Source organism: Zonotrichia leucophrys, chromosome 13, assembly GCF_028769735.1.
Source record: "Zonotrichia leucophrys gambelii isolate GWCS_2022_RI chromosome 13, RI_Zleu_2.0, whole genome shotgun sequence".
NCBI lineage: Eukaryota > Metazoa > Chordata > Aves > Passeriformes > Passerellidae > Zonotrichia > Zonotrichia leucophrys.
Window position 1 is genome coordinate 6,258,411 of NC_088183.1, and position 21,342 is coordinate 6,279,752.

Here is a 21,342-nt window from a genome sequence, read left to right on the forward strand (position 1 = left end):
GCGTAAATATGGAGATGAGAAACCAAAGCCCAACTTTGGTGAGGCAGAGAAAAGCTCAGCCCTACAAGCTCAGAAGCTCTGCCCACAACCTACTTGCACAAATGAGGTCAAAAGAAAAATTAAATTTTCCAAGCAGCAAAGCTGGAACACTTTTATCTGAAACACTCACTGGGAGGGGAAATCGTGTGTGCTGTGTGGGGGTGGGAGCAGCACAGGATGGGATCCTGGCTGCCTGCTGGGCTCTACATCTCCTGCTAACTTCTTTTGGAAGAAAAACCCACACTTCACACCCCCAAAGCCTTTACACATAAAAAATAGATCATATTTATTGATTAAGTAAGATACATGATTCAGGTGCAGCACCAGCTCTCCTGCTGGGCAGGCACCTGTGCTGTACACTGACAATATCCATAGGCACAAGACATGGACGTGACCATTGCTATATTTACACAGACAAGTTTCTTGGTTACTGAGCAGCCTACAATACACAAGTGTCAAGTTTTCCTGTCCACCATTGACCCCTGGCTCAGCAGAGCCTCTCACACCACATGTGTCACCATCTTCAAACAGCCCTGCTCACCCCATTAAAAGGGAAGAGCTGCAAAACCCATTTAATGCTTCTGTGATATCCCAGTCCCCTTGGAAATGAGATCTGCACTGCTGCTTGCAAAGTGAGTGCCAGGCTGGGGACATGCCTTAGCACACAGCTGGCCCTAAAATGTGGCCAGCCTTCTTTGAGTGCACTACCAGCAGGGCAAGGAGAAGCATCACACATCCCCTGCTCCCTCCTCTGCTTGACAGTTCTGACTCAAACCCAACCCCAAGGGCCACGCTGGGGTCAGCACACAGAGATGGACATGAATATTGCACTTGTCCCGCTTGTGTCATGCCCTGGAGTCCCTTCCCAGCCCTGGGTGCTTCCTCTCTATCCCCATGGCGCCCTCCAGAGGGAGGATTTGAGTTAAAGCTTTGCTCTGCTCCTGGCAAGCCAAAACCTTCCCCAGCACAGCCTTGGGTGGGATGAGGTGAGCCCCAAGAGATGCAGGGAGCAAAGAGGGGCTGGAAAGGGGCAGAGACGTGGCACAGACCCACTCCACACCCAGCCGTGGGCACACATAGTGGCATGTGGCACCAGAGCTGCCAGCAAAGGGGCGCAGTGCAAACACAAGCAGCACCAAGGGAGAGGCAGGCTGCAGGGACCCTGCTCCACACAGCCTTCCCCTCACAGAACCCGTTCAAACACCAAAAATAACTGCAAACCTCACCCTCCACCACAGATGGGAACACAGCCCACTGATGCTGTACTCAGCCTCCTTTCCCACCACCAGCAGCCTCTGCCCACCCCCAGGGAGACATGGCTGCAGTGGGATGAGGGATGAAGGCTCTCCAGAGAGAGCTGGCATTTAGGAGATGCTGTTAGCAGGCAGGAGCTTGACCTGTCCTGTGGAGGATGCATTTGCTCCCTTGTCTTAAAAAAGTAGAAATCCAGTAGAAAGGTGAGGAAACTCTCTAGGGAGGAAGCTGGGCTCTGAGAGAAAGGAAAGCAGCAGTGCCACAGGACCATGCCCACCAGGCATGCACCAACCACGACAAAAGAAGCAACAGGAGCACAGGGAGAGGAGCCAGGGAGCTGCATCCTACAGGAGGAGAGGAGCTGGGCAGAAGCAGAGGATGCAGAGGGAGTGCAGGCAGGAGAGGAAGGGTTAAAAACAGAAATATTGTGGAGTTTTTGTGTGTGATCTGACATTCAGTATCAGCCTGCAGACGCAGGTGGAGCGTGCCAGGGCCAGCTCAGGCACTGTAAACAAGGTGATGATGTATCCTTGTGGTGTGTGGGCAGCATGTGGTGACCCCTGGGGAAACCCCATCCCACCCAAAGGGGACCAGCTCAGCCCCTCATGATGGCAGAGCCTGTTTGCTCCCCACACACCTCAGTTCTGTAAAGCTTCGGAAAGCCAAGCGTTGTGCGCTGGATGGGGATAAAGAAGTGTCACCACTGAAAGTGTGGACCAAGGGTCAGCAAACCCTCCCAGTGCCCAGCTCCAGGGCCTGCTCAGCTGCAAACAGAGCTGAGGCACTGCAGGAGCCATGCCCACAGATGGGGATCCCACTGAGAGAGAGCTGTGGGCCCCAGCACGCTCCACACCTCAGGCTCTGCCCACCCTCCCCACAAGGCTGAGGTGAGGAGGGATCTCCACGCTCTCTAACCTGAGCTGAGGTTTGTCTGTTGCTGTAAAAATAAAGTGCTCAGGGAAAAAAAAAATATAAAATCAAACTGGCACAAAAAAAGAGTAGTCCCTGTTCCCCGCCCTGACTGAAGGGACAGGGGAAATATGGAAAGGTTGGGATTTTAAAAAATAATAAAAATAATAAAATAAAATCTACATCCCTGGGATTCCTCACCTCTCAAAGTGCCTATTTACAGATGAACTGTTTTGCTCTACCACCTGCCCTAAGAGCCCCCAGGGAAGGCACTGCCCCAGCCTGGATCCCACCTTCCAGGCAGAGCCAGGGCAGGATCCTGCTGCAGCTGGGCTGTGGTGCTGGGCAGCCCCATCCCCTCACAGGCCAAACCCACCACACTTCCCAAGAGGAGAGGGGAGGCCGTTCCCAGGAGAGCAGTGCCCAGGGTCCATGCACCCCCAGCTCAGCACCCAGAGGGGCCAGCAGGGCGAGGGGATGGTCACTGCACCAGGACAGTGGTGGCATTCACCACGGTGGCCGCGGGTGCCACCAGCTCCACCAGCGCCTCGTACGTGCCCACCACGAAGCCCACGAAGCCGAAGAGGCTGATGGCGATGTCCTTGGCAATGACAAGGGGGTGCATGCCCTCCGAGTAGTAGGTGGCAATCTCCAGCAGCGGGGGGAAGATGAGAGCCAGGGCGCTGCTGCTGATGGAGCCCACCAGGGAGATGACGAGGTCCAGGCGCGGGATGAGGATGGCCAGCACGCCTGGAGGAAGAACAGACACAACATCAGTGCTGCCACCTGCCACAGAGGCTCCTCCCCGTGTCAAAGCTAGCAGAACCCTACCCAGGAATGCCACTGGCTGGGTCCCACCTCTGCCCTCCTCCCTGACAGAAGACAAAGCTGCATATTTTCCAGTAACTCCTCCCCAAGCAGCAATTAAGCTGTTAAATTAACAAGGCTTTTTGTCGCCCTGGGCGCCACCAGAGCGAGCTGCAGGGCTGAGCAGGATGGGTGCTGCTGGCTGCCAGCATTCCCGACCCCCCTGTGCGAGCCAGCACTGCTGCTCCCCACACCTGGGGAGCCATAAAGCCTCAGAAACCCCATAAAAGCAGGAGAAGGGGAGAAAAAGGCATCTCCCCCCACCCCAAATCAATCCGTGTGGTTTGCGTGTGTTTAGAGCTGCTCCAGCAGCAGCACGCCCACGGCACAGCCCGGGGGAGAACATTTGTTAGGACTCATTTGTTAGGTGAAAACTGCAGCCAAGGAAAATCCCCCTGGGAGACTCCTGACAGCTTGAGCTTAGCAGTGTGAGCTTCAGCTTTGGGATATTTCTGCTCCTCCTCCTGCATGGCTCCAGGAGGGGACAAAGGGATGTCACAACAGAACCCCCTGCAAGCAAAGCAGACCAGTGCTTCACCAGTGACCAAGAGAAATAAATTGGTTTATTGCTTTGAAAGCTTTTCTGCTTAGAAACAGGAGACACCTAGAAGGGCCTAGGAGGAACAGCCCCTGAGGAGAAGGGACATCTCAGGGCTCCTTGTTGGAGGGATTTGTTCTCTCCCTGACAATCAGCTATAGAGAGCCTCCCTAAGCCAAAGAACATCCATGGAACTACAGAAGGAAAGTTTGGGAGACTGACTGTGCCACTACTGCAACACTGCTGTTATCTGGATAAGCCTAGAGGTAAACCATCCCTTCACCAAGGGAAACAGCAACAAAGGTCCTGAGCCAGTTTATCCTGGTGCTCAGTCCTGGACAGAGCCAAAGGAGTGCTCTGCTGCAAGCAGCATCCCTGCTCCAGCAGCCTCTGAGGAAAGCAGAGCAGCTCCCCTTCAACAGCATCCTCAGCCCACCCCACACTGCTCTTTGGACTCAAAAGTAAACAAAATTATTAACTCCCCTCTAAAACAAGCAGATTTGAAGCACCAGCTGCAGTCCTCAGCCTCCGGGGAAACGGTCTGATTTCTGCAGGTATTAATTCAAAGAGGTTTTAAGCATGCTGGTTTTGAAGTTTAAGCTTGAAAGAGACCCATACACCAGATTGCATCCTCTCTTTAGGAGCCAAAGCTCTGGTGGGGGCTTGTTGTGTGGCCACACAAGCCTCCAATGAATATTCACACAACCCCCCTAATGGCTTTTATCCTCAGCAGGAGCCAGAGATCCCTTACATGGAAGGGTGAGGGGAGGAGGTACAAAGGAACCTGCATCCTTCCACCAACACCTCTGCTGCCTCCCTGCCCCCAAACAGGAGGGCACTGCTGATGCCTAAAGCCATCCCAACTCTTGCATGGCTTGGCACAGCCCAACACCCTCCAGGAGAGGCTCCAACCCCACAAGCAACTTCCAAGTTCACCCACAGCACGAGGGTGGCCAGAGCATATCACCCAGCACGGCAGGATTTCATTCCTGCACCCTCTGAGGACATCAAGGCTTCAGGAACTCAGCACAGAGATGGGCTTTGCCCACCTCTGTTAATGCAGCACTTCTGGCCTTTCATTAGTGAGAGCCAGAAGCAGCAGCACTCTGCTCTCAGCCAGCTCCACCACCCTGAGTTAGCACCCCACTCCTCTCAAACCCAAGCCAAAGCCAGCTGGGACACAGGGCCAGCTCCCTGATGCTCAGCTCTGCTGCTTCAGCAGCATCAAGCCATGGAGCAAAGCTCCATTTCAGCAGGGGACACCGGGGAGCTCAGTCAAGCATCTCAGCTGTGCTGACAACAGCAAGCATTTGGTCTTCAGGAATCAAAGCCAGCCAAAATCAGATACCACCTGATTCACTCCACCAGGCTCAAGTCAGGAGCCTGATCCACCAAAACCTCACTACAGGCCCCACACACCATGAAGGGAAGGGACCCTGTGGGGCTGTTCCAGGCACACGTGCCCAGCAGCACATCAGAGCTCTGGTTATGGAGTGCTGTGTCCTGCTGTGCTCTGCACTGCAATGAGTGTGTGGGCACAAGAACAGCCCATCCCTCACAGTCAGTGACTCCTCGGCAGCCATGTCCCCATCACACAGGCACGAGGAGCCTGGCTGCACCCTGCCTACAGAAAACAGCCTCTAGGCTAGGCTGCCCTGGCACTGAGCCCTGTGCTGGCTGTTCATGCAAACCCTGGTGGGACTCAACGTCCTGCAAAACTGCCATCCCCAGCCCTGAGGCTCCATGGGGATCTGCCACTTCTAAACAATGCAGTTTCCTAGTCCTCCACTGAGAAGGTTGGTCCCATACAGAGGGGGCAAAGGACCACTGCTGCTGCTCCTTGGAGGCACCTTGTGTGCTCCTTGGATGCCCAGGGACTACCAGCTGTGAGGGCTAAAGGTGAAGGCTTTAGGGACAGGGGTGAAGGCTCAGTGGGAAGGAGGTGCCTCAGCATCACAGGGAAGGTCAGACAAGGAGGTTTGTACTCACAGGTCACACACACCAGGGCCATCCTGAGGAGCAGGTTGACCAGCCAGCCCCAGCGCTCCGACACGCGGGCCACGAGGGGAGGGATGATGATCTCGGCAGGCACATAGAACTGCACGGCGTAGGTGAAGAAAATCCCAAAGGAGAAAAGCAGCTTGACAGCTTGGTACAGCCTGCAAAGGACAAGAACACACTGACACTTTGGCTCTTCCTCCAGCCCCTGATAACATCAACAGCAGAAAAGGAATGTTCTGCAAGGATTTTTGTGAGCTAGGGGTCTCAACTCCTGAACACCCTTAGAAAATTAGGGGTGATGCATTTAATCACTGAGCAAGAGACAGCAAAGATGTATCAGCTGCAGCCATAATTACACACTACAGCTGCTGCTTGGCTTCTGAGGAGAGGGAAAAGGACAGCACTGCTGGAATAAGTCTGGGCTTCCATGCAGAATGAACATCACAATGTTCCAAAAGCAAAGTCATGGGAACAGGCAACTCAGCCTCCTCCATCAAACAAAAAGGAGCAGCTATTTTTGGAATGCTGCATGGTACATGTTTGGGGGAAAGAGAGTTAAAAGAGCAGTTTGGGCTGAGCAGGAAGGAAGGCAGAGTGCAGACAGGCTGCAAACAGCACCTTGGGCTCACCCCAAGTCAAATCTCAGGGTGTCCCAGATCCTGCAGTGATACAGTGTGGCTGCAGGAGAGAGCCCATCACAAGTGACCAAAAGGCACCTCCCATCCCATCTCTGCCCTCAGCTTCCCAGCAGCAGAAAAAGCCTCTCCAAAAGAGAAGTAACATCTGGTTACTTCACATATGGTCCTAACCCTTCCCCAACTGAAGACACACTAACCAAGCGGGAAACATGGGTCCTGGCCATACCACTTGGGTAAATATGGGGTGGATCCAAGCTGAGAAATGCATCTGGCTCCTGCCTCCCCTCTACCTTCTTGGGCCTGTGCCCTTCTGTATGTTGGGTCTCAGCATCCACCTTCTACAACAGCCTTAAATCAGAGAAATCCAAGTATTCCCATGCAAGACAGCTTGGAACACTAGTGGCAGAGTCTGGCAGAGTCAAACATTTCCCACAGATGGAGTTAGGGATCACCTAAGTGAATGGAATGTTACACAAGTCTATGGGACCAGTCCAGATGTATTCAAGGTTGCAGCCAACAGGAGCCTGAAGCCACCTTATCATCTTCAAAAGAGTAGGGTGCTCAGGGAAAGGACCTATTGCCTTGGGAAAGGAATAATATCCACCTTCAAGAAGGATGAGGGAAGGTACAGGCTAATCAGCCTCACCTCAATCCCCAGAAGAATATGGGTTAAGTCCTCCTGGTATCTATTTCCAGGCACAGACTGGACTGTAAACAGCCAGCAGGGATTTGCCAAAGGGTAATCATGCAAATATCAGTGACCTGGATGAGCTTTCAGTGACCCAGAGCACATTCTCATCAAATTCCAAGCAAGATCAAATTGGAGGAAATGGCTGACACAGCTTGGAGCAACAGCATGATGTCAGAAGCAAAGCTCAAGTGCAAACACAAATTCCCACACATGTGAAGGGCTGGGGCCAGGAGAACAGGACCTGGGGGTCTTGGTGGGCAGCAAACTGAACATGGCCAGTAGCAGCACCCTGCAGTGATGAAGGTCAATCACAAAGCAGGCTGTGCTAGCAAAAGCACAGCCAGGAGGTGAAGGACAGGAATCAAGAGATTATTTTCTTGTTTGGGGCTTGTGCATTCTGAGTATTGTGTCCAGCCCTGATACTCCAGGACAGGACACTGACTTACCCTGCAGAGCAAGTTGAGTGCAGGCTACTAAAATGGTTGGGGTGAAGCATGATGTCCAAAAAGAGGCTGCAAGCCCTGGACTTGTTCAGCATGATGAGAAGGTTAAAAGGGGATGTTATTAATCTCTTCAGCTGCCTAATAGGAGGGTATGGAGGAGAGAGTAACAGCTCTTCTTGGAGTTGCACAGCAGAAGAACCAGTTGCAGTTAGAGCTGCATCTTCAAAGGATGGTTCAGGGCCTGGATTGGTAGGGAATCACTGTCCTTACTGACAGACAACACTTAAGCTGGTGAGAGGACCCAGTGATCCCATGGTGTCCTCTCCAGCCTGAAATACCCTGAGGTTCCAGAGGCAAGCTGAACACAAAGTTATCTCCAGAGTCCAGAGTGCACCTGAGCAGCCACACGTGTGCACAGGAGCCTTGAGCCACCAACCCACGGCTGGCATATCTTATCACTGCTTTCCCAAGAAAGGGAACCTATAAAAGCCATAAAGTGCTCCAGGGCAACTCAAGATTAATAGTTGTTAATAAAAAAAGTACAGAAGAAGGCTGTGTACCTGTCCTGCACAGGTCATGAACCATGACAACAAGATCAAAGGGCATTTTAAATACCAAGAAGAGGAAGAATTCAAGCATTACCGTTGATCCACAGAAAACAAAGGCCCATACAGGGCCAGAGAGACACTCTGCCAGCCACAGCAACACCTGCTTCAGCCAGACTGCCATGCCAGGCCATTCCTAAAGGCTAAAAGAAGTGAAACACTCTCCTGGGACCATAAGCTCTGCCATTACCGTCAACTGGCCACATGCAACCCAACAGCTTCCCCCTCATTACAGCATTTCTTCACCCTTCACATAGTGCAGTGAGGCAACCCTTCCTAGGAGGCAAGGAAGGATTTCTGCATAGCAGCACTATATTTTGGACACTGTGGTTAGACCTGGGCACTGGGAACTGACACACTCCTTGTTTGAGGAAGCTGTGGTTTCAGAGAAATGAGACTGGAGAAGTCCTTAGTCACCCTGCAACTCAACGATTCCTGCAAATCTGCTCCAGAGACCTCCAGGCAATGGCTGCACCTAAGGAAGGCTGCAGCACCTCCACCACAATCCTTGCCTTGTCTCCCAGGCTGCAGGCAAACCCCATGACTTCTCACCCACAGCCCTTATGACCAGCTCCTACAGCCCAGCCTTTTACTGTCAGGAAGAAAAGCCATGGGCGAGGCAGGATGGGCAAGACTTTCATTTCAAGAGCAAGTCTTTACCCAGCACCTGTGGTTTAATCTGCAGGAGTGGTAGTGAAGACTTTATCACAACTGTCACAGCCCTTACTTGAGATAACTCATTTCCAGGTCCAACATCCACTGGCAAGAGGCAACATGCACAAACAACAAAGTGTGCTGCATGACAAGTGACAAGGACCACAGCACACCTTCCCTGCAGCTGGGTGTCACATGCCCACACTGCTTCCAAAGGGCTCTTCTCTTCTCACTATCCAAAAACCCTATGGCTACCTTTAGAGAAGTAACTTTAGAATGCTTCACTTTGAGAAAAGTAGTTTAAGAAAAGGCAGAAAGTGTGGATACTCCTAGAAACATGGATTTGCATTCTTCTCTCTGCAGCCTAGCAGGTCAGAGTAATCCCATTCTAAGGATCTGTTCTAAGGGAATGCCATTCCTCAGGGCACCCAGAGCTCAGATTCCCTGCAGAAGCCCCTTTGCAGCATTTCAGGTCAGCAGATGTCATTGCAGGCTGTGGCACACAGAGCCCAAGCCTGGAAAGGACCTGCTTTCCACCTTCAGGAGAAATAGCAGCATCTCATCCCCTCCACCCTGTACTTCAGTTTACTGAGCAGAAGGGATTCACACCTCCTGTGCTTGGCATGGTGGGATTCAGACCTCCCTACAACACAGGCACATCCTTCCACCAGCCCCAACCCTCCTCACTGAGAGCAGGGACCTGGCAGAGCTCCCAAAGCCTGCAGGGGACAGGACAAGGCTCTTGGCAGGAGCAGGATCTTCTACCACACCAACACCAACATCCAGCAGTGCAGTCACTACACAGACCCAGCATGAATGAACATCCATGCACTCAAACTGAAAACAAACCCACACAGCAATAATTAAAGCAAAACCAGGCTCTATTTTTGTCAAATCTTTGCTGTCTCCAGAGCTCCAGCTGTGCAGCTCTACCAGGACAGCATGTGGGAGCACCAGTGACTCAAAACTTGAGTCCTGCCCAAATTTACACAACACTGAGACAGTGAGTCCCGCTGCAAGGTGCTGGGTGCTACTAGGAGCAGAGAGGATGGGCTGAAGTGGAGGACAGGCATCCCCAGCTCCAGGTCTCACTCAGAGACCATCAAATAGGACTGCTTGCATTTTTCCTGTGGAAGAATATGGAGCTGTGACACTGAGCAGCCACCCATCGTCAGGGACAGAGCAGCACAGATTGGGCAGCTGCTGCAGCAGCCACCAGCCCTGGCAAGAGGAGAAACAACCCCTCCAGGCAGGCAGGCAGGCAGGCAGGCAGAGCTCAGCCCACACAGAAGGATGGGGTATCCTCATGGCTCCAGTGCTCATAGGCAAAGCATTGGCTCAATGTCACATCTCACTCCCTCTGGGAGCTCCCAGCTTTGGCTTGGTTTTTCACGTGCTACATTTGAGGAAGAGAAGTTTTGCACAATTCAGTGATGTTCTGGTACGGCTGCATGGGGGTTGTGTTCAACATCTGCTAGTCAGTGCATACTGAGCCCTAAAAAGATGCCACAAGGCTCCAAGAAAAAAAAAAAACCAGCTGCACCTACCCAGGCAAGGACCTCCAGGGATCCAATGAAACAGCCTGAGCTCCAAAACCAGGCTCAGACACTACAGCAACAAGACTCTTCCAGCACATGCATCTGACAATCTTTGTCAAACTCCTTGAAGTTTGCCTATGGCAGTTCCTCAAGCTCACCCAGATTAGTGAGGTCCCCCTCTCCCACCTGCCTATCTGGGCCCCTCATTCCACACCCCCCAGTCTACTGCCCACAGGGACTCACCAGCAGTTGGGCAGGTTGAGTGTAATGCTGGCCTGAATGTCTGCCCCGAAGCGCAGGTAGCCCAGGACACCCAGGCTGATGTACAGGATGGTGACAATGCTCATCCCCACGTACAGGATCACTGGGAACTGACGGGGCTTCTTCATCTTGTTCTCCAGAGGCAGCACCTGGGACAAGAGGAGGAGGAAGATGACAGAGCAACAGATTGCTCATTCTTCTATACCCCCCTCAGCCCCAAAAAGAAGGAGGGGCAGCCCCATGGTCAAGCACAGCCCACCATGCCAGGATTGATAGTCCCACATGAAGCCTGGAGAATCCAGCTGGAAAAAAAAAACTACACTGGAGATCCAATTTCTGTGCTCCCATTGGAGCATAGCAAGTCTCCAACAGATCACCCACACCCTTGTCTTAAAGATGGGACCTGCTCCCTGCCCTTGGGAGCAGCTGTGCTCAGTGCTGGGTCTTGGGGCAATGCCAACCACCCATATCTTGGGTGCATTATGCTCTGCACCCCGAAATAGCACAGCCATGCCCACTATTTTACACCGTGCTATTTTCCCCATTAAATTCTGGGAAGACCAAGACACATTCTCCTCTGCTAGCAAGTTTATCTGGACAGATTTCAACCAGGCAGGACAATAAAAAGAGCAAGGAGAGGTAATTCTCCCACCTCTATGCTACTGACACTAAATATAGGCCTTCAGCAAACAATTTTATAGATGTCCTTGGGTGGTGTTCATTTCAAGAAGAGAGACAATGGCAGTCTGGTGAGGAGGCAGGACAAGAAAAACTTTTATTTGCTTCTTCACCTCCAAGTCATGTGAGGAAGAGAGCATTTGTGCCTCAGTGCTGGCAAGAACCCTCTGCCCAGGGCACAGCATTCAGTGAGCACTCCTCCTGTAACGGATCTGGCCCTCTCCAGCCCTGTTTATATTTAAGAGATGAAAACACTTTTTCCTCCTTTGAAGGGAGCTCCCGGAAACAACTCACAACATCTTAGGGAGTAATTAAGCTCTCCACCCACCCACCCAGCTTTTTTCACAGACACAGTTGGTCTATTTACAGCATCTTGCATGAGAGGCCCATTTGCATGGGCAGGCTGGGGCCACGCTGCTGCCAAAGGGAGATCTCAGTGTCCCCACAGCAGGGTGGGAAGGGAAGGATCACATCTTTTCATGCCACATTTTTTGGCCTCCCATTTAAGCACTTCAGGATCCAGCCTGTTACAAGACTCAGGACAATTCCTCACCTGCGGGTCAGCCAGCAGAGCCCAAGGCAGAGGCTGGTGTGATTCCCAATTTACTGCCAGATAAAGCCAGCTTTAATGCAGCAACCAACCTCATGAGGTTGGCAGCACGTGCTCCTCCAGCCTCAGATGGAAGCACCAGAGTTTGACCCAGGAGATAGCCTGGAGCTAAAGCTAACAGCACCATCCAGAATTTGGGCTACTGTCAGAAAAGTGCAGCTGCAACTGCAGCTGCAAGGCAGAGCAGGTGCTGCAGCAAGTCCGAGCAGGGCTGAGCCTCCTGTGCAGCAGCCCCACTGCCACATGCCCAGACTTACCACGCCAATGCCTTCAAAAGCAAAGATTGCAGTGCCAAAGAACAGAGGGTAGGTCTTCCAGGCTGCTGCTAGAGGCAGGTTTCTGGGATCAGGAATATCCTGGAAAAAAGCCCATGCAGAGTTCAGACACAGGGAAGACATGGCCTGTTCCCATCACTCCCTGTCACAGCCCCACGCTGCAGGAAAAGCCCTGCAGAGCAGAGGGAACCATCATGCCCACAGGAACAAATAGGACCCCCCAGCATCCAAATACCCCATTGCCAAACTCCCTCCCCCTGCCAAAGCATGGGAGAGCACAGGAATGAGAGAGGGGAGCCACACACACGTACCCTGACGATGTACTGGTAGATCACTACAAGGCTGCCAAGCATGGCCACGTTGGCCAGCATGGAGAAGATGGACAGGACCTTGAGGTTCTGGATGAAGGTGAGCAGCACCACGAAAGGCAGGATGGACAGCATGTACAGGCGGGAGTCCATGGTGGGGGTCATCACCACTGTCCTGTTTGGGCTGCAGTCATTGGTGGTCCCATTTGCAGCAGACACAACCTGGGGAAGCACAGGAAGCCCTGGTGAACTGCATCACACAGGTCTAAAAGCCACAGATCTTAGCAGCCCACCCAGGTGGGTCAGAGTACCCCAAGAGGTCACTGCAAGCAGAGATAGCTGATTAAAATCAAAGCAACAAGCTGTTTTCAGATAGTTCTGAAGCAAATCCCTGTTATCTTGCAGGGGGCAGAGGTGGGACTGGCTATGGCACCTGAGCCAGAACAGCAAATCCTGCCCAAGCCCAGATACACAGAGGAGGAGGACTCAGCAGCCAGGCACACAGGGGCAGAAAGCACAGGCTGCATCTTTGCACTGCCCACGAGGTCAGCTGAGAAGAGAGGGAAGAGGCACTAAGTGCTATTTCCAAAGGAATCCTTTCCCTCTTGCTGCACCAAGTTGTTATTTAAGTCATACAGTCCTTCAGTTCCCCAGTGCCCCACTCACATGCAAGGACACCTGGAAACTACTGCTGGCCCCAAGTTCACGTTCTCAGGCAAAACCATTCCTTCCTTGGGGTCTTTCATCCCAAAGGCACTTCAGGCCAGGTGCTCACTTCTAGAGGCAGCTCAGGCCCAGGGAGGCTGAGCCATCCCTCCCAAGAGAGCACGGGCTCCCTGAATCACCAAAACAACCATGACCAAGCTGGTTCAGGTACCAGGTCCTGTCCAGTCACTGCAGCAAAGAGCAGTCTGCAAACTGATTGAACCTGCTCCAGAGCAAGTCCTGCCCCAGAGGAGAGGCTGAAGAACTCTGTGTAAACCAGCATCCTCTGTGGGAGAGGGCAGTGCAGGGCCATGCACTCAAGGGACAGTGCTGCTCAAGCCCCAGCCTGCCCTGCCTCTTCATGCCTTGCTCCAAAGCCATTTTCCAAACCAAAGCCCTGCCCAACACAGTGGCACCTCGCCCAAGGTACCACCTGCACCACGACTCTCCACCTAACATGCTATTCCTCACCACAAAAAGAAACAAGCAACACTCCCCTCTCCCCACCCAAAAAAATTCCAAAACCAAAGCCAAGGGGTTTCCCACCTGTGGCCTAAAAAACTAGTGTGGATTTGCAGGTTTTTGAAAATTTCCCCTGAGGCTTGAGACAGCCTTCAGTCTTTGCTGTGAGGGGCTGAGGAGAAAGAAGCCCACCTTGAAGTGGGGCAGGGGGCTGCTCCCAGGGGTGGGGGCCAGCAGCAGCCTGGCCCCTGCACACACCCTGGACCCTCCTGCTCTCAGGGCTGGTGGATCACCAGTGTTGACCTATTTACTCCTCCTGCCACCCAACAATGGGAATCTCCTCACTGCTGCTCCAAGAGCAGAGGAAGAGTCTCACACTGGATGGACCTCCCCTTGCTCCCCTCTGAAGCTGATGGCCACCACTGAAGAGCTGACAAAGGGCACAGCCATGGTGGCAGTGACCAGAGCACTGCAGCAGGAGCACATGGGGAAAAAAGCTGAGCAGTGCCTGCAAGGCACTGAGCTGTTGGAGGCTGGGAATGGGGACTCATTATCCCCAGTTTCTTGCAGAACAGGAGCCAGCCAAGCGGTTCAGGGTTTCTGTTTATTTCCTCCTGAGGCCTGGCAGGAAGAAACTCTTTCTCTACAGATGTAATTAAGCTTCAGAGCCACAGGATGAGGAAAGAAACTGGAATGCAAACAGATCCAAGGAAGGGAGAAGAGAGGTTCACAGCAGGCCCTTGGACTTACACGTTACCATCGACACCAATAAACCAATTACTGAGGGGGACAGGATAGAAAATGCACAGTCCCTCTGCTTTCATCCCTTTCCTGTTGTTCCCTCACTAAGGACAGCCTCACATTTCCTGGGCAACACAGACACCTCCAGCACCTCTGCAAAATCACAGAGAGTCTCAGGAAAACCTGATCTGTTTGAACAGGAAAACCAATCCTCAAAAGTATCTGGGCAGAAGAGCGGACTTTTCAGAGCAGCATATCCTACAGAAACCAGACCTTTGGGGGAAAACAGGGCACAAGAGCTAAGAAAAACCCAAGCACCTTCACACCCTCTCACCTCCCCCCAGCTCATGAAGGAGGTGTAAGTCCAACCTGTTTCAGATTGTCCGCCAGAAAGACAAAGTACACACAGCAGAAACCCAGCTGAGTGATGATCAGGAAAAGTCCCACTATACGCCTGGAAAGCAAAAGAACAGCATCTGTCAGCCAGATCAGAAGATCTGCACTTGCAGAGCACAGCAATGCTGCTGTCCCCAAGGTTGGGGTGTACAGGTCAGAGCACACCCAACTCACTTCTCTGTGATCAGGAGAGAGGACTTTCTCTCCACCCAGCCTCACAGATCTCAGGCTCTCCAGTCTCCCCATCCCATCCCTTTCACAAGGTCAGGACCAGCCTCAGGAGAAAAGTCTCCTTTTTGGGTTCAGCACATCCAGTCTGTTGCTGAATTGTCAGAGCTGGAGGCAACACTCCCTGGACACAGGAATAGGTGAATGCTCCCACCCCCTGATGGGCAATGATCTGTGTGATGCAATGTGGGACACCCACAGGGCAGGGAGCAGCCACTGGACACGTTCCATGTCTGGCAAGATGGACCAGCACTGCAAGACCCTACTCACCCCTTTGTTATGCTGTGGAGACTTAGTTATCCCACACATTTAGTCTAAGTCACATCTGGCTGGGGACAGTACTGGATCAAAGACCTCAGCATTACCCTCTAGGGGACACTGAGCACTCAGGGCAGGTGAGCCAAGCAGCATTTTATGGCACTTGTGCTTATCTGCTGACACAGCTCAGTGACCAGAGGCCCTTCTGTCCCAGCTGCAGCACGTGCTAGGCTCAAAGAGGAGTCCCTGCCTGGGGCAGGGGAACAGTACCTTCCCCAGATGGCATGTGTCCTCAGGCAGGCACTGGGAGTTGCCTCCAGCCCATACATCACAGCACCTCCATAGTCCAGGAACTGCTTCTGGAACCTGTCCAGAGAAGGGAGAAGGATCATCACATCAGCCCTGTCTGTTAGTTCCCAAGGCAAATAGTGACATTAAAAGGAAAACAGTTCCTGTGAAAAACAAGAGAAGTTCCAAACTGAGGCTTTGGCATGGGCAACTTGCTGTTGAGGGGCTTCAGAAACACCCCAGGGCTTTTTGGACAAGAGGGAAGAACTGCAGGAGTTGCAGGGCTGAGAAGGGGAGTTGCTCCTTACCTGTTGCAGAAGTGATGGGCACATTTGACCAGGATGCCCATGCAGTGCACAGCCACGACTCCCATCACCAGCAGGCTCAGAGGACCCAGCTGCAGGGAAGAGAGGGGGAAGGCTGCACTCTGATGGCCACAGGCAGAGCTGCACTGTGCCTTCTACTTCCAGACAAAATTCCACGGGCTGGGTGAGTGCAAACACTGCTGGAGGCTCAACCAGAGCTTTGGTGCTGCTCCCAGGAACCAGCCCCCCAGGACCAAGTAACCTGACAGAGCCACAAGTTTGGCAGGAACAATACAAAATAAGCATGTTGGGGCAGTTTGGGTGTAGCAAAGCACTTCTAGGATTGTTTTCCAAACTATTTTGCATATCTCTACTATGCAGGTGATGAAGATGTCATGACCTGGACACAGTGTCCTGCCTGACCTCAGCAGAGGAAACCATAGGCCCAGCTCACACATTGATCTCCCCCACACCAGGCAGCAACAATGCAGGAGCAGCAGGAACAGTCTCAGCAGTGAAACAAAGCCACAGAGCTTAGGGTGCAAACAGGAGCAAGTCACCAAACAATGAGAGGTGTCTGGGCATGGACTCAATCCCCAGCACCCCCAACACTGGCCATGTGAGCTGCCCAGTGCCTCGGGGTCACTCTGCCCCACAGGCTCCAGCACAGCAGGGCTGAGCTGCCTTACCAGGATGCCAGCATTCTTCACAGCCAGAGGCAGCCCCAGCAGCCCTGTCCCAATATTCCCCTTCAGCAGATGGATCAGGGTCTGGTACCACCTGAGGGAGAGCAGATGCAGAGGTCACTGTCAGCAGGCGCCCATACCCAGACCATATACAGCTTATCCTGTTAAGGGTCCACAGCAGCTCTGAACTGCTGCAGGGAATGCACATGGAGGTCATGATCCTGTCCCCTGAAGCCAGCTTAACCAGCTGGGACTGAGCTAGGTGTGAAAGCAAAGACTGAACAAACAGATTTTGGATGGGCATTTGCAAAACCAACTTTATGGTAAAACCCAGCGTAAGCACAGCCCAGCACCAAGGACCTGCATAAGGAAGTCTCTGAGGTGAAGGGATCAGTCTCTCTCAGGCAAAGACAGCATCCTCTGCACACCTGGGCACAAGGAAGCCCCCAGAACACGGCTGGCTCTGAATCTGGGCATGCTGTTTGCTTGCCAGAGTTCCTCATCGAATGAAGGTGGAATGGATAAATATTGGGAAAAGCATCAATCACTGCCAGCAAGCCCAGCTTCACCAGAGAGCAAAGAGCTACACTGGGGCAGCTCGCTTGGTGCCAGCACCCCACAGCTGCAGGACCACAGCTGTGCCCTCATCACCCTCATGAGAACTCCCCATAAAACCACAGTTCCACCATCCTCTAGCAAAGGCAGCAGGGAGCCAGCATGACCTCCTCCCCCCTCCCCAGCGCCAGGCCAGCCCAGGAAGGAGGGAAGCATCACTCACGTTGTCCCGTTGGTCTCCCCGAAGCGCTGGTAGGACTCGGGGTGCGCGAAGCCATTCATGCCATCGGGAGGGCTGCCCTCAGGTGTCACATCTGTGGAGCTGTAGTCATTGTAGTCCTCGCTGCGGAGGCGCCGCGTGGACATGGTCCCTGTGGGGGCAGTGCCATCAGGGGTGCCCAGCTCAACAGCCCCATCCTCAGGCACCTTGGGGTCAGCCATGGTGCAGAGAGAGCGGCTCGCACTGCCAGAGCAAGGTCTGCTCCAGGGCTTTTATACAGCCACATGCTCCCGCCCCTGCAATCACACAGCTGGCATGTCCTAAGGTCAAAGGTGCACGGCACATTCCCACTGGCTCTTCCTTCAGGCTGGTGCCCATGTTTTGGGCACACCCAGACAGAATGGGGTCAGGATCCTGCAGGCAGAGCCTGGATGTGACCCAATTCATGTCAGGCATGGGAGCTGTGCACCCCTGCTCTAAGGGTGGTGAGCGTGACACCACAGGCAGCAGGGTAGGAGGGGACATGCTGGCACTGTGTCCCCTGCTCTGGCACTTGGGACTAGGGCTGTCAAGTGGACGGGCCAGGAAAGTGTAACTGCTTTTAACTTGCACACACTGTGCTGCAAGGGAACAGCTTGCTCTTGCCAAGGAAGGGAAAGTTTCCTAACTTCTCTTTTTTTCCTTTTCCCTTATTGAAGAATTTTTATTGAGGAGAATTTTTACAAAAATTTATACTCCCATTACTGAGGAGCACAGATCATGTGCTGACAGCAAAACACCTGCCCCAAAGGTTTCACAGCCAAGGAGGTGCCTATGGGGAAAAGGGACTTCCCAGGATGAGGCACCTGCACAGCCTGGAGCTCTTGCTCCAACAGAAACTCCAACAGTGTCCAGCAAACCAGGAGCACCAGCACAAGCCTCACCAAGGACAGACACCTCATGCCTTTGTCTGGAAAATAATCAGCTGGTTCAATTCCCACACATGCCACACCCAGTATCCCAAACACCCACTGGGAAGGAGCACCAGAGGCAGGGAAATTATGTGTAAGGCTCTTGCGCCACAGACTGGTGATCCAGTCCCTGCCCCACGGCTCCTCTGGGCTGTCATGCCTCAGGCTTCACACCTGCCCCAGCAGTCCTGGTGCTCCCCCATCCCACTCCCCAACACTGGTAAAGAACTGGGAGCAAGAGGAAGCAGCAGAGAAATGTCACTACTGCAAAAAACTGTCTCGTTTCCTGCCAGAGCTCTTCATGAACCCACCAAGTCATGCAAGAGCCTGCCAGATGCAACCTCAGCACAGACCAACACATCTGGCTGTGCCAGGAATGCTCAGCCTGGGCCACCGGGGTGCTGCTTCACCCACAGAGCACCCAGGCATTCCCCAGAGCACTGCTCTGCAAACCTGGCTGCTACATGGAAAACAAGCTGCAACCACTGGGAGGGTCCAGCCTGGTGATCAGAAGGGTAGCAGGGAGCAAGGGATTTCCCCCAGGTCTGGATGCTCCAGATCCCAGCTGCTCTGGAGCAGTTATCCAGGCCACAACAGCAGTCCTGTATTTCCTGCAGCACCAGGCAACACCAGCAGCAGGAAGGAGCAGAGTGTCCCATGGAGTACCAGGCTCTGGAGCAGCAGTGAGGCTGGCTGGCAGGCAGGCACTCCAGAGCCAAAGGCAGCACATGCATCACTCCTGCCCAGCCTCCTCCCTCACAGCTGGGACACGTAATCGTGTCCTGAACCGGCTCTGCCGCAGGCAGGGATCCGGTGGGGCAGGGAGCGGGAAGAGCGGCAGCAGGAGTTTACACAAGGAAAGCGTTAGAAGCTGTTTGTCATCACTGCCAGGCCCAAGGGGCAGCACAGAAACCTGGGAGGCTCTGCCAAGCACATGGGCTGGCAGAGGGCAGAGAGAGTGGGCAGAGGGGGTGCAGGACTGGGTTGGGCAAAGGTACCCTTCCCAAGGAGGGCCTGCACAGCATCCAAAGCACCCAAGAGCAGTGAGTTTGAGATAAACACAACGTGCTGACATCACTCTGCCTGATTGCTCCCTGTGGATTTTTTTTTCCCTTTCAAGCAGGCCTGTCTGCTTTCTGCTTTGAAGAGCCAGGGAAATGCATTCATCGTGACTTGCCTGCCTCGTGTCTGGATTAAAGGTTGCATAGCAGCAGCGAGCGAGCACTCTGCTCTCCCACAACCAACAAGGAAAAGCTGCAAAACTTGTCTCATCCACAAGAAAAACACTTAAAATCAAAGCAAAACCCCATTACACCATTTCCTTGTCACTGGAAACAGCAAAGGCAGGAACATTCGGTTCCCACTTCAAACCCAACTCCTCAGCCACTCTCATGTGCTTTTTTTGCCACCCACACACAGAAGCAATTTCATCCTATTAGGAATGCTGGGGGGGGCAGTGACAGAAATTTGTCCCTTACAGGGACAGCCCCATGCCAGAAGTCAAAAGCAAGCTGCTACTTGCTGCTGACCAAGACAGCTGTCCCCAGCTGAGCTGGGGCTGTGTGTAGATCAGGAAATCTTCCAGAAAAGTGAGCAAAACTCACTGCTGCTTCCTACCACACATGTTGAATCCTTCATTTCCAAAGCACTTTTTGTAATAACCCGCCTCCTGACACAAAGGAGAGCCAACAACAAGCCCCTTCCCCAGGCCACCATGTCCATGCCAGCTGACACCTCCCAGTCACAGCATCAGTTCTCTTGTCCCTGTGCTACCCAGTGCTCCCACAGCTCCAAGAATCCCCAGATTCACCTTTCCAAGGTTTCACAGCATGAGCCAGTGCCCTCAGCCCAGCTTCTCCCCACATGGAGGCTGCTGGGCACAAACCCCACCAGTCCCCACAGCTCCCACCGCAGCCAGGCTGTGCTGCCCAGCTCCCCTTGCCCCTCCACAGAGCAGCCCAGCTGAAGCCTGCAGAGTGTGGGGCTCCCTGCACCCTGCCAGTGCCGCAGAGCATCCCGCACCCTTCCCAGCACCTCACATCAGGAACTGTGTCCCCTACATTGCATGGCACGCCCGGAGGAGCCCCATGGGGTGCCAGCCTTCCTGCAGGGCATTGCCAGCACGCCTATGTCAGCCTCCAGCACCCCCAGGCACCCCCAGCACACCCATGTCAGCCTCCAGCACCCATGTCAGCTGCCAGGACCCCCAGGCCCTGAGCACCCGCCCCTGCACAGGGGCTGCCAACGAGGCCCCGGAGCCCCGAATCCCTCAGCGCGCCCCGGCTGCCCCGAGCACCCACGCGGGACGGCGGCACTGCCAGGATCCCGCGCATCCACCGTGCCCTCGGCTCTCTGGGCACGCGGCGGGCTGACAGGCGGCTGACAGCCCCCACCCATCCACCCGCAGCCCCCCGGTGCCTGTCCCGGTGCTTGTCCCGGTGCCTGTCCCTGTCCCGGCTCCGCACCTCTCCGCCGCCCGCACCGCCCGGCCCCGCCGGGCCCGCTCGCTCGGCCGCGCCGTCACGTGACCGCGGCTCAGCTGAGCGCGGCGCGTGCGCACGGGCAGCGCTGAGGGCGAGGGGCGGGGCCGGGCGGGGCCGGGCGCGGGCGGTGGCGCCCCCTGGCGGCGGGCGGGCGCCGAGGCCGCTGTGGGGAAAGGCGGCAGCGCCGAACCCCCGAGGGGCGGCCCGGGATGGGAACCGAGCTGGGCAGCGGTCTGGAGCACAGCACTGTGAGGGAACTGAGCTTGTTCGGCCTGCAGGAGGCTCGGGGGTGGCTTTATCACGCTCTACAGCTCCCTGAAGGGGGGGTGAAGCCGTGTGGCGTCGGGCTCTGCTCCCAGGCAGCCAGCGCCATGACAGGAGGACAAGGTGCTGAGCTGCACCAGGGAATGTTTATGTTGGACTTTAGGAGGGCCTTCTTCACAGAGAGAGTGATTAGACTGCCCAGGGAGATGGTGGAGTCACCATCCCGGGAGGTGTTTAAGGAATGATGGGACATGGCACTCAGCACCATGGTGAAGGGGACATGGTGGTGCTCAGTCAGGGGTTGGACTCACAGAGTGAGGTGGTGATCACAGAGATCTTCTTTAAGCTCATTGATTCTGTGTTTCTGTGATCCCCCTTGCCTTGGGGCAAAGCCTGCAGAGCCATGCAGATGTCAGGGTTAAAGAAGGTCACCCAGATGAGCGACACTCTCAAAGCCCCCAGCATGGGCTGTGGCTCCTTGGGCCATGGCTG

General features: G+C 54.1%; 1 protein-coding gene across 1 annotated transcript; it reads right to left on the bottom strand.

The window, feature by feature from the left end:
- Window positions 1-297: 297 nt before the first annotated feature.
- On the bottom strand, window positions 298-20,652 carry LOC135453672 (proton-coupled amino acid transporter 1-like). Its single transcript, XM_064724944.1, has 11 exons — window positions 20,569-20,652; window positions 17,157-17,304; window positions 16,382-16,472; window positions 15,696-15,784; window positions 15,370-15,465; window positions 14,587-14,671; window positions 12,313-12,531; window positions 11,984-12,082; window positions 10,421-10,587; window positions 5,597-5,766; window positions 298-2,952 (listed from the first exon to the last, which is right to left on the bottom strand). Exons 2-11 carry the CDS (start codon window positions 17,297-17,299, stop codon window positions 2,684-2,686), a joined length of 1,428 nt encoding a protein of 475 aa, XP_064581014.1. The 5' UTR covers window positions 17,300-17,304; window positions 20,569-20,652; the 3' UTR covers window positions 298-2,683.
- Between the last annotated feature and the right edge of the window lie 690 nt (window positions 20,653-21,342).